A 17418-nucleotide genomic window follows, 5' to 3' on the forward strand; every position below is an offset into this window, starting at 1 on the left:
TTTCCTTGGAGAGGCAGCGATCGGGCCAGTGATCACAGTGATTGTCACAGTGTAGACCTTCAGGTTCCCACATCTCTCTTACCCTCTGTACACACGCCCCACCTCCTCCTATCTTCAGGCAGCCTATGCCTTGCGCGTGGCAGAAACATTTTTATTACAAACACTGAGGCCCTCTCCCAGACAGCCCAGATGAGCAGGGTAGCACTGTCCTGGGTGAGGTGGTCTTGCAGGGAAGAAGGCAGGCAGCTTACTATCTTCTAGCCCCTGGCCCTGATGCCAGCTCACTGAGCCTGCGTTCCTCTTGGAAGCGGATGAGGGCATCTCGCTGGTTCACCACATTCACCAGCTCCCTCAGGATCCGGTCTTCAGCCTGCTGATCAGCAACCGTCTTTTGGATTTCTGAAGGGAGAGGATAATGCTCATGGAGCTGGGCAGGGAGGCAGGAGAGGCACACCTTAATCATGGCCTAGGTGATTTCTTGATTTCTATTACCTGACTTTTGTTTCCTAACCCATAAAATTAGGTTTGTCAACACCAGTGGTTTTCTAGCAGTGTTCCACAGCAGCACCATTTAGAAAGGAAATCGTGCATGAAACCTATATAGAGGTCTGACTGAACTGCAGGCAGAAGAGGGGCTTGGAGCCCCTTCCTCTGGCTCCCTGCTGAATTCCCCAGAGGAACCTGACTAGAGGACCATGTTGCTTGGTCAGTACCCAAGATCATGAGGCTCACACAGCCCCATGATGTCTGCCTCTCTCCACATCCTGCGTACCGTTTTGGTTCATGTAGCTGCGTAGCTCCTGGTCCAGCTGCAGCTGTTTCTCCTCCAGGCTCAGTTCCTGTACCCTGTGGAGGGCATAGAAAAGCACAGTTGTTCATGGTGCTCAAGGACATGACTGGGGCCTGGCTCACAAGCCACTGTCACCTCCCTGTGTCCCTTACGTGATCATGAGCTCAGCCTCCTCAGCCACTAAGCTGTTTTTCTTCTGAACAAGGTGTAGTAGTTGTTCCAGCCATAGTGCCTTTTGTTGTTCCGGAGAACCTGATAAGGAAGAGGGGGGCGTTGCATGGTCAGGAGGCCTCCAACCTCCAACCTCAGGAATCCTGAGCATGAGGAATGGACCCTGCTTGGGGCCAGAGCCTGCAGGTTTGAGGGGTTGCTGCAGGCTGACTGCACTGTCAGGAGGTGAAGAGCTATCCTCGCTTATCCCTCCCCGTCCTCACTCACTGCTCTGGTTCCTCAAGGCCAGCTCCAGCTTCATGCCCTCAGCCTCCAGCTCCCTCAGAGCAACCTCAATCTCGTTTAGTCGCCGCTGGATGGCCTGAGGAGTCCAAGACAAGAGGCCCAGGAGTTTTTTGGATTGTTCAAGAATGGAGCACTGGAGGTGCTCCAATCCCCAGTCTCACAACTCTGACTCCGTCGGAACTTTTGGCAACCCCTGAACCTCACCTGGGCTTTGCAGAATCTCTTCATCTCCTCCTCCTTGGCGCGGCGCAGCAGTGTCCGCCTCCATGTTGGGTACTTGTCCATGGTACCTGATTTCTTGGCCAAGGTCAGCAGAGCCTGTGGCAGGGTCAGACCAGTCAGGGTCAGGGCCTGGCCTCTCGGTGGATAGGGATTGGGGAAGCTTTGTTTGGAAGAGGCCAAAAAGAACCTGGGCTGGAAGTGGGGTGTGTTCTGGTAGAATAGATGGAGGCTTGGAGGTAAGAATAAGTCAGACTTAATGAATGAATGAATGAATGAGTCAGACTGGGGGAGAAGGCCTTCCAAGAACAGAGCTCAGAGAAGCGAGCCAGCTGTAGGCTTCCCCTGTGGTGGGGGTGGGATATATTTGGTGGATGCATGCTGGCTTGGGCAGAATAGATGGCCAGGTCCCTTCCACTCACCTGTTCCATGTCTGAGTCCAAAGCCACATCTTCCTCTTCCTCTTCCTCTTCACTGGAGGAGGAACTTCCTTCCTCTTCTTCTTTCTCCATGGCCATAAGAACTGAGCAGAGAGGTAGACATGGCCTGGGATCTCCACAACCTCCCTTCCCATTCCCCTTCAGGAATCCCAGTACCACCCACCTGGCTCAGCACATCTGGGCAGAGCAGTTACCTTGAGACCTCTGGGTCGGCACTCCCCATCCCACAAAGCTGGCCTCGAGTGCCTGGCGGGCCAAGGCAGAGCAGCTACGGGCCAAGGCAGAGCAGCTACGGGGGGGCTTGGGTGGAGGCTCCATTTCCGAGTCAGGGGTCAGGTTAAGGGAGGACAACTGCTGATGTTCTTGGCTGGACAGGCGGATCAGCTGACGGGGAGGCTTGGGGACTGGGGTGGGACTAGCCCCCTTCAGGGAGGCTGTGGGAGTCGAGGGGCTGGATGGCATGTTCATCTCACCTGGTGTGGGGTCCTAGAAAAGCCACCATGTGATTTGGTCAGTGACCTGCCCAGTGTGAGCTTGAGGCTGTCCCTTTAGACAAATGTGGGCCCTGGAATTCATTCATTTTCTGGACAGTGTCAGACAGTGTTCTAGCCACTTGGACTACGGAAATAAGCAAAACAACAGAAATTCCTGCCTTACAGGAATGGAACTTACATAATAGTCGAGAGCATTCCGTTACCCCCAGCAAAGTCTGCTGGGCTTGGAGACCCCTTTCCTTGTTCCCACCCCCAACACACTTTCACAGCTTTAACCTGATTCTCAGGGCCTCTCTCCTTGCCATCGTCTTTGTGGTCTGGCTGGGGCAGGTGCTGGAGGCAGTAGAAATGTCCTGGGAATGGTGGAGAGGGGGGGAGAGATGTCAGATAAAGGCAACACAGTGCCCCGAGACAGCTTCTCTGGGAGGGTGGGGGCAGCAGGACTTGCAGGCGAGTTCCTGTTAGTCTCCTGGTTCCTTAGAACCCCATTTGGGGCTCTGGGGGAGACGGGGGTATGAATGAGCTCAGAGGAAGATGCCATCAGCCTGTTTCCACCTCCTGCCCAGCACCCCAGTCCCTTCCACCTTCCAATTTTTTCAGACACTACTGGCCATGCCCAGAGTTCCTCTTGAGGCCTCCTGGGCTTACTCACCATCTTCTGGATGCTTTCCGTAGCCACCTGGCCACAATGTGGCCTCACAGATACGGCAGCAGAAGCAGCTCCGGTGGTAGAAATGGCCATCGGCACACACGCGTTCCAGGATGTAGAGGTGTTGCCCACAAAGTGCACACAGGTCCTCGCTACCAGCCTGTACCGATCCCCGTGCCACAGGGTCAGCCAGACAGTCCTTCCCGACCCCTGAAACTCCTCCCCGACCTCAGGCCTCTACCTGTAGGCAGGGCCCCCCTTCTCACCTCCTGGTGGTATGACGGGGGTGTCAGGGGAACACCGGACTCTGGGACTAGTGGCTCCTTATGTGGGGTCTCAGCCTCTACCTAAGGAGGTAAGTGCTCAGGCTGGAGGGTAAAGTGGGGCAGCTGGAGAGTAGACAAGGGCAGATAAATAGAAAGGGCTGGAAGGGAGGGGGAGTGAGACTAGGAAGGGACATTGGATGAGGGGGTCAAAGGACTGGACCTTGTGGGGGTAAGACCTGGGAAAGTGTTCCAGGGAAGAGACCAGAACATGAGGCAGGGGGTTATCTGGCCTTTTCCTGTATTTACCTCCAGGCGTAGCTTCTTGCCACCTGCATCCTCCCCATTTTCCTGTAATAAGTCCTACACTCAGCATGGGGCTTTGAGCCCAGAGGCCTTCACTAGGAACCCACTACCCAGCCCCAACCCTGCCTGGACTCTACCTGGGCCCGTGTCCGTTGCAGGGTCCTCTGCAGTTTGCCAAGGAATAGTACAGCACTGGGGGTCGCTGGAGAGCCTTGGCTGGCAGGGCCTACAGGGAGAGTTGGAGTGTGTTGAGGCAGATGGAGGACCCATGCTGTACCCCCGGAATAGACGGCTATACTCCAGCCCAAAAGGACACCTCTCCCAGGCTGTTCCTCAGAGGGCACCCTCTCCTCTCATGCGTGCACACATGCACCTTACCCCACCACTGCCCCAGTCTCCAGGTTACCTGGGTTGTGGGGCATGCCCTTAAAGGCACCATGAAAGTGGCTGAGGTAGGCAATGAGGCCCAGTGGGTCACTTCCTGCCACCACTGCCTGTGCGGACAACACGGGGGTGATGCCCAGCTCATGCTCTGCCATCTTCAGCGCCCAGCTGGTTGCTTCCAGAGCCCCCATCCCCTGCAGCTCGGAGGGTTCCCTACGGGGTATCAGAGAGAAGCCAATGGGAGAGCAGAACCTGATCCCATCTAAGGGAGAGAGGGTGGGCAGAGAGCACTGTGGGAGGGGTGGCTGGGGTGGGGCGCAAATGCAGGAGAAGGCAGGAAGGGTTATTCTGTGCTACACCATCACCACCACTACCCAATGACAACTTTCTGGCTTTGGGGATCTCTACTGCTCACAAAGCTGTCTCTACTGAATGCATTGGATTCTTACAACATTCCTGGGCAAGTGGGCATCCAGGCAAAGTAAGACAGGAATACTGTCCCTAGGGAGGTGAAGTGACTTGGGCAAAAGTGGTGGCATTGGGACTCAACTGGGTGTGCTAACTCCTGCAGTGATCCCCTCACAGTTCCATACTGCCCAAAGTAGAGGGAGGGGCAGGGGCCTGAAAGGGACATGTGGTCTGCCAGGGACCCTAAACCTAATTCACAACTCACAGTAGTCCAGGCTGCAGCCGGTTCACCAGGGCACACAGAGCCAGCCCGTTGGTCCAGGAGGAAGAAAGGTTGGTGACGTGGACACCAGGGTACCCAGCAGTCTGCTCTTGGCACCAGCGTAGCAGTTCCTCCTGTGTGCCCACTGACTCTGGGAAGAAAAGCTGTGCTGTGCCCCAGTCCCCGGGCTCACAGAGAGCTCAGCGGGGTCTGGGTGGTAGGTGGAGGTGGGGCCCCACCCCGACTGGGGCACCGACCTAACACTGTGAGTGGTATACCTATCCCAGTTTTCTCACTAAAAAATAAATCCCTTTCTGGAATAAAGTGAGGGAATGAATCAAGTGAGGTGGAATCACAGCCACAGCCTCAGAGGAAAGGTGGGTTTGGAGTCTGCGAGGCTGGAGGGTCAGGAAGAGCAGCCGAGCACGGAACAGCATGGCTGCCATCCAGCTGCTGTGGGAGTGGCGGTTGCTGAAATGCTGCAGTACTTGCCCACGCGGCAAAGAGCTGCTGCTGAGTGCTCCGCTGGCCCTCCACTCTCCAGGATGCCCCAAACTCCCCTACCACCCAGCAGTGTGCCGGCACCCCAAGTGGCAGCTGCTCCAGAAGTCTCACCGGTTGCTGAATGTGCTGGAGATGGCCCTGGAGGAAGACCTGCTTACCAGTGTCAGGCTTTCCTGAGTCAGTCTTGTCATTCTTCAGCACGGGCTCCTTGGCCATCACGTCATACAGGTCTCGTACCTAAGGCAGCCCCTTTCAGGTCCTGAGGCAGGCTGACCACACAACCCCATCAACCCATGGGGGAGGGGCTTCCTAGGGTAGAGCTAGAGGGAAGGCCTAACCTGGGAAGTCTGGTGGGGGTGCCAGGAGGTCTGACCTGATTAGGGGACACAGCCCGGAGGTTGAGGTTCGGGTAGCGGGTGGCTGGGTCCAGCCCATACTGGGCCATGTTCCGGTGCATGTTTTCTGGGGATGTCTGTGACAGGAGCTGGTACAGGCTCTCCCTGGTGGGGGAAGTTGTGAAGGTGGGGGTCATGGACCTGAGTCAGAGTCTGCCCATCAGCACTCACCCCTCAAGAACCGCCAGGCCTTGCTTTTATTCTTTTTTGTCCATGCCCTCATCTCTTCACCCAGCAGCCCCACCCTTTGCACCCACTCATCCCTATAGCCAGCCCTCACCCATCCCCCCCAACTCAGGGCTCACCGCTCTGCCAACACTTCTAGGGGCTCAGCACCTTCTGCCCACCGCTTCACCATCCAGGCGGCATCAAAGGCTGCCAAGAAGCCCCTGGCCACTCCAGTGCCCAGGGGCCAGAAGGGCTGCAGGGTCAGAAGGATAGGAAGCATCTCAGGGTCCAGCTGGAGTGTTCAAGCCCAAATGCCCCCAGGTCATAACAGGAGGCCCCTCACCACATCAAGCAGCCCTTAACTCTTCATGACAGGGAAAACCTTTTCCACACTCCCTTCCAACCATAAACCCTTGTGCCTCCTGAAAAGGAGTCCCTGTTTTTCAAAGTACCAGAGAGTCCCTCAGCCTCCCCCAACCAGGGAACCCTGATCCCTCACCTCCACCAGGCAGTCTCCCACAAGCCCCAGCAGTAGGCAGGCGCCATGCTTCTCTTGCACACGAGCAGAGCTATCTGCCCGCATCATGCTTGTGAAGTCAAAAGCAGAGACGTCAGGCTGCCCGTGGGCGTCTTTAGCAAACTGCAGCTTCCCGAGCTTGCCATGGGTGGCGAAGTCAGCGGCTTCCTGGGCAAAGCGCTGCAGAGCCTCGGGCACCACATTGGCACTGCCCAGCAGCCGGTCTGTGTCTGGCCAGTCCTACAAGGCCCACAGATCAGAACCAGCATCCACTGGGCAGCCCTATCCCCTTGAATGTAAGAGGTGCACACAAATACTAAGGCCCCAAGAAGGGGCTTCCCCAGACCACACAGCAGTTGAAGGCTGAGCTGCACCTGAAATTTTAACATCCTGCTTTGCAGGCTCTAGGCCCTTCCTCAGCACTCACCCTCCTTCTGGGGGTCCCAGGCCCCACCCTGCCCCCGAGGCCCAGGACCATCGCTATTGTCATACACTTGCTCTGGACAAGTCCCTGAACTTCTCAGAGCCTGATTTAGAGAAAACACACCTAACATCTCAAGGTACTCGTGAGAATTTGGTGAGAATGCATATAAAGCTCTCAACAAAGTACCTAGTATGTAATGGTAGTTCAACTAGTTCATTCAGCAAATACTTATTGGGTGCTTACTACATGCCAGGCATCATTCTAGGCACTGGGAATAATCAACAAGCAAAAGAGACAGAGACAAAACTCCTGTTCCCCTGGAGCTCACATTGGTAGTCCTACGGCTGGGTATAAGGTATTCAGCCCAGAATGTGATTCAGGTTACCACGTAAATCCCAGCAGAGGGGAGCTTGTTGGGGTGGAGGAAAGGGCAAGGGGCAAGGGCAGGACAGGCTCTCTCCACACCAGGGGTGGAGGAGGGGCAGACTGTGTCCAGGTCCTGCCTCCCCTCCCAGGGCCCACTGCCCAGCCTCTGCCTGCCTGGGCCTGCCTCACCTGACGCAGCACCCCCAGACGCAGCAGGCACTGCTTCTTGGCTGTCATCACAAAGTAGTGTGTGTCGTCCTTGTAGTACACAATGTTTTCCAGATCAATGCCTGGGGGGGCAGGGTAGGGGCAGAACATGTGTCTCCTCCTCATTGTGTGTCACCTCCTCATTATGTGTCACCTCTGGCAAACACTTCAGCCATGCCTGACCTCTCAGACTATAGTGGGTGCCCCATGCAGAAGCCCAGGAGTTCCGATGGCACAATAGGCCATCTGTCCCAGGCCTAGGAGGCCAGAGGATGTGGAGCAAAGAGAGGATCTTGGGTGGGGCAGCAGCTGGGAGACCTGCACCACTTGGTCACATGCTTACAGATCACAGCCTGGCTTCTGGAACCAGAGTGTGCACACCCCAAGGGGCGTGGCAGTGCAAAGTCAAAATAAACATAGGGCATCTTCCTGAAGTTCCAATTTCATTTTGAATATATGTCATTTACATATTAAAGCACATATAAAAATGCACAAAGCAGAGTTCCACACATTTTGTGAAAGGTTTCCAAGACCAGCCATGTTTCATGGCAAAGTGCCAGCCCCAAGTCAGGCAGGAGGAGGGGAACCTCTATGACAGAGAGGGGTCCTGACCTGTGGCTTTGAGCAAGCTCTGGAAGAAGCTCTGGTTGTAGATCCTGGCCACACCGCTGATCTCAGGCACCTGTGTCTCTTCCACGGTGCGCATGTTCACAAAGTTGGCCGTGATGCCAATAGCCAGTTTGCCTCGCATTTCTCGCACTGTGAAGCCTAGAGAGGGTGGGGAAGGGTGGGCAGGGGCAGGAGGATGAGGACTGTAAAAGCCTAGAAGGGCCCAGGAGAAGCTCAAGATGCTGACTCTTCTAGGAAAGGGATCACTCACCTTCAGGGATGAATTTACCTCCAGCAGCAGAGATGAGGACATCAAATTCATAGTTGGCCAGCTGGGCAGGGGGACTGGGCTGGAACTGGGCACGCCAGCCACTCCCTGGGACAAAGGGTGTTGAGAGGCACAAGGGTGTGGAAGTCTGAAGGGACCTCAATGTTCCCAGGACAAGCCAGTGAAATACATAAATGTGTCCAAGGGCATTACGGTTTAGAAAGCAATGACTGTTTATCAAATTTTACCTTCACAACTTCCTAGGGAATGGAAGGAAGGAAGGAAGGGAATATTACTCCCATTTTACAGATGCTCAAAATGAGGCTCAGAGAGGTTTGCACAAGGCCACCCTAGTAGAAAGGGAGTCTCTGCTGACTCCCAACCCCACTGTTTTTCTTCCACAGGCCAAGATGTACTTGGCAGATGGTGGTTCTCGGGAGTAAAGAAGTACTTACCCTTTTGGGGAGGGGGCTGGAGGCCAGTGAAAGTGACACCCCAGTGAATTTCCACCCCTAGCAGTAATGTCACTTTCAACAAAAGCAGCTGAAGCTGTCGGATGCCTGGAAGGGAGAAGACGTTAGGAACAGAGACCCAGGGTCCCCCAGGTATCAGTGTGTGCCTGGTCAGAGCTGGAAGTCAGGGATCACTCTATCCAACTGCCCATTTTACAGATGAAAAACCTTCGTCCTACATCACCTAGATGAAGTGAACCTTGTCCACTCTGCCTCTTGGCTGGCTCAGCAGCCCCCCACTGGCCTGTCTCGATCCAGCCCCTCCAGGCCACCAGGTGGTACTCACTGATATGGTCCAGGGTGCCTGTGCAGAAGCGCCCACAGAACTTCTTGGCACCGAGTGCCCGAAGGTCGTGGATGGTGAAGGGCCAGAGGTGGAGCACATTATGGCGAGAGAACTTGGTGCGCTTTTCCACCAGTACCACACGGGCCCCCAGCAGTGCCAGTTCCACAGCAGCCCGAAGACCACAAGGTCCAGCGCCCACCACCAGGCACTGTGAACACACAAGGCAGTGTGGGCGTGGCATCCCATCTCCCTTCTCTGACTCCTCCCTCCCATTCCAGATTCTCCAACCCCCATCCCAGCCACTGTGTATTTACCTTCGTGTTCTTGCAGGCCTGACCCTGCTGGTAGACAGGCTGGCCTGCTCGCTTATCCAGCTTGGCCCACAGCGCCTTGGCGCTCCAGTAGTTGAGCTGAGCCTTGATCTTGTGGTACTGAGACAGCCCTCCACCAGACTCAAGCCCTAGAGCCTGGCATAGCCCCTGGAAGCTGCTTAGCGCATTCTGACACAACTGGGCCTGCAGGAAGCTCTCAAAGTGGGCATGTGCTGGATTGGTGGAAGTGGGTGAGGCCATGGCAGCCCCTGGATCTTTCAGGGACGGGAACAGCTGGGCAGAAGCACGTGGCTGCTGGAGAGGAGCAAAGAGAAGGGGAGGAGACTTGAGGAAGGGAAAAGGAATGTGGGGGGCGGGGGAAGCAGGCTGGTGCCCCCAGGGAGCTCAGGGCCAACCCTAATTGGCCTTGCTCTTTTCTCACACTCCCTGTCTGCTCCAGAGGCAGCTGCTATCCCTTCTGAGTGAAATCTGCCCAATTTGGGAATGGAAACATCAGCAGTTCTGGGCACAGAGGGCACACAAGAAGCGAGGGAGCCACCAGCTCAGTCTCCCTGTCCAGGGATCTCCAAACCCTGCACCGTCGCCAGGGCCCACAGCGCAGAAAACAGGGTGTGGGGTGATTTCTAGACTTGGAACGGGCAGGTTAGCCAGAAAGAACTTTCCTTGTGGCGCACACAGGGACAAACCAAATACCTGCAACCCCAGCTGCTGAGCACAGACACTGCCTCATCTCAACCTGCACCTCCCTATGTCAGTTGCCCCTTGATAGCCTCAGTGTCACGAGGTGTCACCCGGTGAGGGGTGTGTCTTGCACCAAGGGCAAGTCCTTCCTCCTTAGCCCTGGTGATTTCCTCCCGATGAGGGGGGCCACAGACTGTGACTGTGACAGTTCCACTTCTCACCACCCAAACTACCTCAACAAACAGCCGGAGGATGTTGCATGTTACAACTCACTGGGTGAGGGAGCACTAGGTCTATTTCTGACTCACTGTGGTCAAAAGCACTTCCCCTGTGAGACTTGCCATCTCCAGGGGGCCTCCAGGGCGCCCACCGCAGCCGGGTTTGCAGCCCACCGCAGCCGGGTGACAGCAGCCGGGTTTGCCCCTCCCAGCTTTCTTCCACCCGCATCCAAGAACCGCCCCATCCCTGTGGGCTCAGACCCGCTCTCCCAGGAATTTCCTGAAACAAAGCCTCCCTTTGTCTCCCTCTCCCTCTCTCAGGCCCCCACGTTAGTTGAGGGGTGCCGGAGGGGCTTTCTCATGCTGGGACCTAGAGGAATCGGAGGATGAGGCTGTCGTTGGGGGAGTTAGGAAAGATGCGTAGCCTAGTTAGGCAGAGGTCCCTGGGACCGAAACCCCCACCCCCTCGGCCACTCCACGGGTCCCAGCCTGAGACCAGCTTGCCAGACCAGGCGGAGACTAAAGCTGCTGCCAATCACCTGGACTAGGGCTGAAGGACCATCAGGATGGCCAGAGGTCTCCCGAGGGTGGGGAAGTGGAAAGAAGACCTCAGCGATGGGAGAGGGAGGGGTGACCCAGCCTGGAAACGCCAGGACTAAGGATATGCGAGGGCTGGAGCGGTCTGGAAGGACGGAGAGGAGTTGGACCACTGGCGGCGGCGGGGGTGCGGTGGGAGGTACTCACACTTTGGACCAAAAAGTCTGCAGAGGGGCTGAGCTGGACGCGGGCGCAGGGTGACGGGTGGGACAAGCCAGGAGCGCCTGGGTGCTCAGGTTTCTGAGCGCCTGAGGTGGCTTTTCCCCAGAAACGCTCCCCCGCCCCACCACGAGCAGGGACCCACAGCTGGCTCAGCTGAACAACTTACCCCCAGGCTCCGGAGCCGACGGGCCGCTTCCTGCCTAGCTCGTGGGAGGGCGGGGGCGGAGGAAGGAGCGTGGAGGAGGAGCGGTGGAAAGAGCCGGGCGCCGAGGCGGTGCGCGGGGTCTGCCCGGCCCCGCCGGGAGTTAGTTCTTCGGGGGTGTGGGCTTTGGCGTCGGGCGCGCAGAGCTCGCGGCAAAGAGACTTTATTCGCGCTCATTAGCATCTCATTATCCCGCGACCCGGCGCTTGAGGCAGACAGAGACCCGCCCTGGCCTGCTGAGTGGTGCCTGAAGGCGTGGCACCTTGGATGCGGAGTTTGGCTTGGGGGCGGAGATCCAGGGCCCGGCCTGGCGGGGGCCGAGGATCCCGGGAACTGGGACGCCGAGTGCCCGGCAGCGCACGCACAGCACCGGGCCCCTTGCCGGAGCCTGCGCCCGCAAAGCTAACCCTTCCCGGGAGGGTGAGGCCACGCACCCCTGCGCAGCACCAGCTGCGTGGGCCGTCTCAGAGCGCTGAACACGAAGTTTCCCGGAGCTGGCGGGTCCGTAGGTGGCGCCGGAAAGTCTGCGCTGTATTCATCTCTTACCACCGCCCTGGCGCCCCACGTGGGATTCAAGCTCCAGGCCCCAGTCCCCTGCGACGAGTCTGACCTTGGACCGGGCGTGAGGGCAGTGGGCACGGACTAAGTCCTGAGAACTCCGCAATCTATAGCTTCCACAGCGGCATGAGAAGTGAGGGGCAGACGGAGTCTTGGGTGTGTGTTGCGGGGGAGGGAGTGGTGGTGGTGATAGATCACTACTGAGACGGGGGCGAATGGGAGGGGTGTGTGGGAGAGATGAGCTGTCCAGTATTCAAAAATGCCTTGGACTGAGGACCTACTGAACGGTCAGCGGGGAAAGGAGCATGAGAGAACTTTGGGCTCAGCTTCCTCATATTCCAGATAAGGAAACTGTGTGAATGTAAAGGCACTTGTCCAAGGTTAATATTTTAACTAGTTAATAGTTAACTAGGTGATATTTTTATACACATATTTTAAAGATTTTATTTATTTACCTTTAAAGAGAGGGGAAGGGAGGGAGAAAAAGAGGGAGAGAAACATCAATGTGTGAAGGACATTTAGATCTATTGCCTCTCACACGCCCCCAATTGGGGACCTGGCCTGAAACCCAGGCACTTGCCCTGACTGGGAATCGAACCAGCGACCTTTCGTTTGAAGGTTGGTACTCAATCCATTGGGCCACACCAGTCACGGCCAACTAGTTAATATTAACAAAGCATCACTTCTCATTTACTGGGCATCGACTGTAAGTACTCCCCCCAGCCGCAGTCATCACAACAATCCCATTTTATGGCAAAGGAAACAGAGAGAGGGAAGTTCTGTGTGACCTGCACCAAGTTACACAGCAAGTGGCAGACCTGGGGTAGGGCCCAGGTCTGCCTGACTCCACCACACTAGTGTTGACACAATGTGACACATTGAAAGGCTGGCATTATAAGAAGCTGGGTTTTTTTTTGTTTTTTTTTTTTTGTTTTTTAGAGCAAGTGGCCCTGTTACACTAGCAACACCAACAAAACAGAGGAGTCAATGGCAGGGTTGCTCTCCTTGAGACCCAGGGACCAGGGAGAGCTGGGTGCCCGGTGGCTCTCCCTTTCTCTGCATTTTCACTTTTCGTCTGGAAACCCTCCGAGACCCAGTAAGACTTGAATACTCACTGCCGGCTGCTTGAGCTGAATGCCAGCTGGGGAAGAGGGGCGAGGGGGAACGCCTGCTCTGCCAGGAAAGGCAGGGAATTCAGCCAGGTCACTCTCAGGAAACTAGGGCAACCTCCCAGCTGGGCCTGTCCCGGCTCTTGAGTGTGACTGGTCCCTTAGGTTCAAATGAACTTGCCGAACAGCAGATGCACCACATTTAAGTACATACTGTAAGAAGCATTCTAAAATGCTATAAGTGGGGTTACCAGGCTCTTAGAATCGCCCCATTTCCCTTTCATGAGCAGACAGTAAACCAGCAGCTGCTGGGATTCAGCCCATTCACAAAGGCCCAGCACGCTCTGGCTCTTGACTACTCTGGCGAGTTGCAGTTGCAGCTAAACAACAGCAGCCGGCATTATGTGACTCTGAGTGACAAATGCTAACATTTGCCTTTAAAAAAGATTGCAGAACAATAATGACTTCATCAATACTAAAATGCTGACTTGGTGGTTCACTTTATGCTAATTAAAGACACACACACAGGAGCATAAAGTAATGAATATGTTCATCTGTAACCTAGGCCTGGTCAGATTCCAGATTTGCTTCACACTAGCCTACTGTGACCTTGAAAAAGCCACCAACCACTATGCTTCAGTCTTATGGTTTCTGAATGGAAACTAATTACTCAACCTCCTCAGCCCACTTTGATTCTAAAATCCTATTATTCAATGTTGGTGACTATAAGAAATGTATAGATTAAAGACCCAAAGTGAGTTCTACTTAAAGAGTTTCTTCAAAGAAAAAAAATTACTTCCATTAAAACTAAAAGAATAAATTTATTATTTATCTACCAATATTTCTCAATCAGAATCTTGAGTCATGACCTATATTATATGTGCTGTATACAGACCTGAAAATACTGAGACAATAACATTGACCATATTATTATATCAAATAAGTGGCTGATGCATTAAAAGTCCATTTTAAAAGAATCCCATTCTAATGTTTTTGTAAATGATACTGCCAGCATAAGGGCCCAGGCCAAAACCCCGAACCATTAAAACAGATCCATTTCTTCTGACTCACACCATGTTGTGTCTCCCTTCCAGGTCACCTTTACCTCATTCCCAACCTCTCATTTCCTGAGCCTGAAGCTAGAAATTAGGTCCCTGGCATTGCAGGTGGCATGTCTAAGACACCCTGCACCTACCTGTAGGTCAGTGTGGTCACACACATCGTGGTCCTGGGCTGGGGTTTGTGGCAGCAGGGTGACCAGACATGCATAGTCCTGATGTAGAAATAGTTATGAACTGAGCCAAATGTGTAGAGTGCTGTTAATAGATATGACAGGGTGGATGGCTGAGATTAGAGGGTCAGGGAGGGCTTCCCTGAAGTGACCCTTGTACCGAATTCTGACGAACAGAATTAGGGAATATGGGCAGAAACCTTTCAAGGTTGAGAAAATGCCTGCCTCAAAGCCCTAAGGCAGGAAATTGTGTGTGTGGGAAGGAGCAGGGTGGGGAGGGGTGGTAGTGGTTAGACAGCAAGGAAGCCAGGGTGGCTGGAACATGGGAAAGGGGCCCAAGAGGGAGCTGGATTGGGAATTTTTTATTAAGTGCAACAAGAAACTGCAGGAGAATTTTAAACAGAGCAGAGACATGATCATATTTGCCGTGATAACACAATATGCACTCATTAGCCTGATGCTAAGGGCACAATGGTGAGCCCAAATCACCACTCCCAGTGGAGAAAGGGGCTGGGGGAGGGTGGAAAGGGTCAGTCAGGCCTTGATGGAGTCCAAGCAAGAGCACATGGTGCAGCAGTGGGGATGGGGGAGGTGGACGATTCAAAAATAGAATTTGAGAGAAAACTGATGTAATTGGTGATGGGGTCGGGGTAGGGGTGGTGAGAAGGGTTCTATCCAATAGTGACTCCCAGCTTTCTTGGCTATAACATGAATGAATCACAACAAATTTGAGGGCCTCATCCTTGCCCTCTCCCGGCAACCTTATCCCCCTTTGTACGGCTTTTTATTCAAGTCCCTCCCCGCAGTCAAAGCAGGATGATTGCACATAGGCTCCCAGATAACCCAAGGGCCTCTGCCCTGAGAGGCTGCCAAGATTAAAAATACAAATAGGTTCAGGATCGGTGCAAATACTTCTCTGCATTTTTGTCGTGAGAATGCTTTGCTCACCAAACACTGAGATTATGAGAAAAACTTGTCCACAAACCACTTAATCATTCTAGAATTATCTGAGATGAATTTTAAAAATGTATTGTTTTTAATTCCATTTTAGCCTAAGGGAGCTTCTGTTTAACTTTTCATCTAATAAGGATAAACCTATATAAATGAACTAAAAAAATTAAAAAGAGCCTAACTATTCTTTTGGAAAATCTTCAACTCTGTATTTAAAAGAATGTAATATTATGGATCTTAAGAATTCAAAATAAATAGTAAGTCCATGCTCTAAAACCAGGAAAGTCCTCCGACCTACTGCTGCTCACATTTTCCCCTTCTATATGGATTTGGTACTACGTGTCACTTAAAAAAACTGTTTGGGAAAACATATTTGCCAATGATACTTCAGACAAAGGTTTAATCTCCAAAATATACAAAGAACTCACTCGACTCCACTCAAAGAAGATGAGCAACCTGATTAAAAAATGGGCAGAGGACTTGAACAGACATTTCTCCAAGGAGGACATACAGAGGATCCAGAGACACATGAAAAGATGCTCGATATTGCTAGCTATCAGAGAGATGCAAATTAAAACCACAATGAGATACCACTTAACACCAGTCAGAATAGCTATCATAAACAAAGAAATAAACAACAAGTGCTGGAGAGGTTGTGGGGAAAAGGGGACCCTAGTTCACTGTTGGTGGGATTGCAGACTGGTACAACCACTATGGAAAACAGCATGGAACTTTCTAAGAAAACTAAAAATGGACGTGCCTTTTGACCCAGCAATTCCACTGCTGGGAGTATATCATAAGAACCCTGAAACACCAATCCAAAAGAACCTATACACCCCGATGTTCATAGCAGCACAATTCACGATAGCCAAGAGTTGGAGGCAACCTAGATGCCCATCAGTAAATAACTGGATCAAAAAGCTATGGTACATTTACACAATGGAATTCTATGCTGCAGAAAGGAAGAAGGAGCTCCTACCTTTTGCAACATCATGGATGGAACTGGAGAACACTATGTTGAGCGAAATAAGCCAGGCGGTGAAAGACAAATACCATATGATCTCTCCTTTAACAGGAATCTAAACAACAAAACAAACAAGCAAGCAAAATATGACCAGTGACACTCAAATACGGAGCAGGTTGACAGGGTCCAGAGAGGAGAGGGGAGAGAATCATAGGGGAAAAGGAGAGGGACTCACACGAATAAGTATAAAGGACACATGGACAATAATTAAGGTGGGGGGTGGAAATGGGAGGGAGGTGGGGAGCACTGGGGGGGGGCAGGGCAGAGAATATAAAACAGAAACCTGAATAAGGTTAAATAAACTTGAATAAGAATTCAAGGTTAAATAAACTTGAATAAGAATTAAATTTAAAAAAAGGGCAAGCTGTCTTGTAAATGTTACCTAAATGTGTTCAAGTTCCTCCTACATTTGTATTCAAAATGTGATTGAATGAGCTTAAAATTGTAATGTATCGATTGATTTTAGATAGTGAGGGGGAGGAGAGACATCAACTTGTTCTTTCACTGACTTACGCCATTCATTGGCTGATTCCTGTGTGTCCTGACCAGGGATCAAAGCCACACCTTGGTGTAGCTGGAAGATGTTCTAACCAACTAAACTACCTTGTCAGGGGTGAATGAGCTTTAATTTAAATGCTTTCCTAAGGTAAGTTTTAAGAAGTGAGAATGATTATACTGTAGATAAATATATATTGCAGTCAGCAAGTGTTTGTTACTGGATTACATGTAAAGAATCTGAAAGCAGGATAAGCGATCGCCATGACGTTCCAGCTTCTTTGAGGGGTCACTCTTCCCATACATGCCGTTTACAGAAAGAGGGCGGGGAGATTTTTAAAGAGGTTATTCCTGCAAGCTTCATTTATATGTTTACAAAATTAAAACAGTTTTTCAATTTTGAAAATTTAGGCTTATTTTGGTTTGGAAACTGAGGATGAAAATTTACCTCGATACTTTATCCTCAGAAGGTGGATGAAACAGCTCACTTAACAGAGAGACTCAAGTTAAGATATTTTCACTGTAGTAGTAACTTTCATGTAATTGATAAATTTCAATTAAGCTTTACATCAATGGTACAATACTAACATTAATACAGTAGTCATTGTGTTGCAGGAGAAAGACTATATAACTTTTACTATTATTTTACGTACAAAATGTATGATTACATGCTGAAATTTCAGATGCAAACCCTCAATTTTAGTCAGTAAGGTTCTATTACATTAAGTGGATCACATGTAAAGTGAAATCCGGTGGGAAGTTTTAGACCCGTGAAGGTCAGCCTGTCTGGTGGAAGCGCTGGAGTGGGGTCTCGCAGCCCTGCGCCCCAGTTCTGGCTCTGCTGCTTCCTGTGTGCCCTCCGACAATGGACTTCATGTTTGGGCTTCAGTGTTCTCATCTGTAAAATAGCCATAATATTACTTACCTCATA

General features: G+C 52.3%; 1 protein-coding gene across 4 annotated transcripts; it reads right to left on the reverse strand.

The window, feature by feature from the left end:
* Positions 1-136: 136 nt before the first annotated feature.
* MICAL1 (microtubule associated monooxygenase, calponin and LIM domain containing 1) lies at positions 137-11805 on the reverse strand. 4 transcript variants are annotated; one of them, XM_037065019.1, is made up of 25 exons: positions 11084-11805; positions 9242-9550; positions 8928-9135; positions 8585-8689; positions 8133-8237; positions 7865-8020; positions 7235-7335; positions 6238-6495; positions 5876-5991; positions 5549-5675; positions 5334-5412; positions 4675-4822; positions 4024-4214; positions 3755-3843; positions 3621-3662; positions 3315-3395; positions 3052-3208; positions 2676-2752; positions 2100-2391; positions 1888-1988; positions 1451-1564; positions 1229-1322; positions 943-1042; positions 773-846; positions 137-399 (listed from the first exon to the last, which is right to left on the reverse strand). In XM_037065019.1, the coding sequence occupies exons 1-25, from the start codon at positions 11300-11302 to the stop codon at positions 251-253; spliced, it is 3492 nt and encodes a 1163-aa protein (XP_036920914.1). In that variant the 5' UTR covers positions 11303-11805; the 3' UTR covers positions 137-250. The 4 variants fall into 4 exon arrangements, with proteins under 4 accessions (XP_036920914.1, XP_036920913.1, XP_036920916.1 ...); XM_037065018.1 differs by having other exon boundaries at positions 9242-9553; XM_037065021.1 differs by lacking the exon at positions 11084-11805 and adding an exon at positions 10903-10997 and having other exon boundaries at positions 9242-9553.
* Positions 11806-17418: the final 5613 nt, after the last annotated feature.

Source organism: Sturnira hondurensis, unplaced genomic scaffold, assembly GCF_014824575.4.
Source record: "Sturnira hondurensis isolate 20B ecotype Veracruz unplaced genomic scaffold, ASM1482457v3 Scaffold0015596, whole genome shotgun sequence".
In the NCBI taxonomy this organism is placed as follows: domain Eukaryota; kingdom Metazoa; phylum Chordata; class Mammalia; order Chiroptera; family Phyllostomidae; genus Sturnira; species Sturnira hondurensis.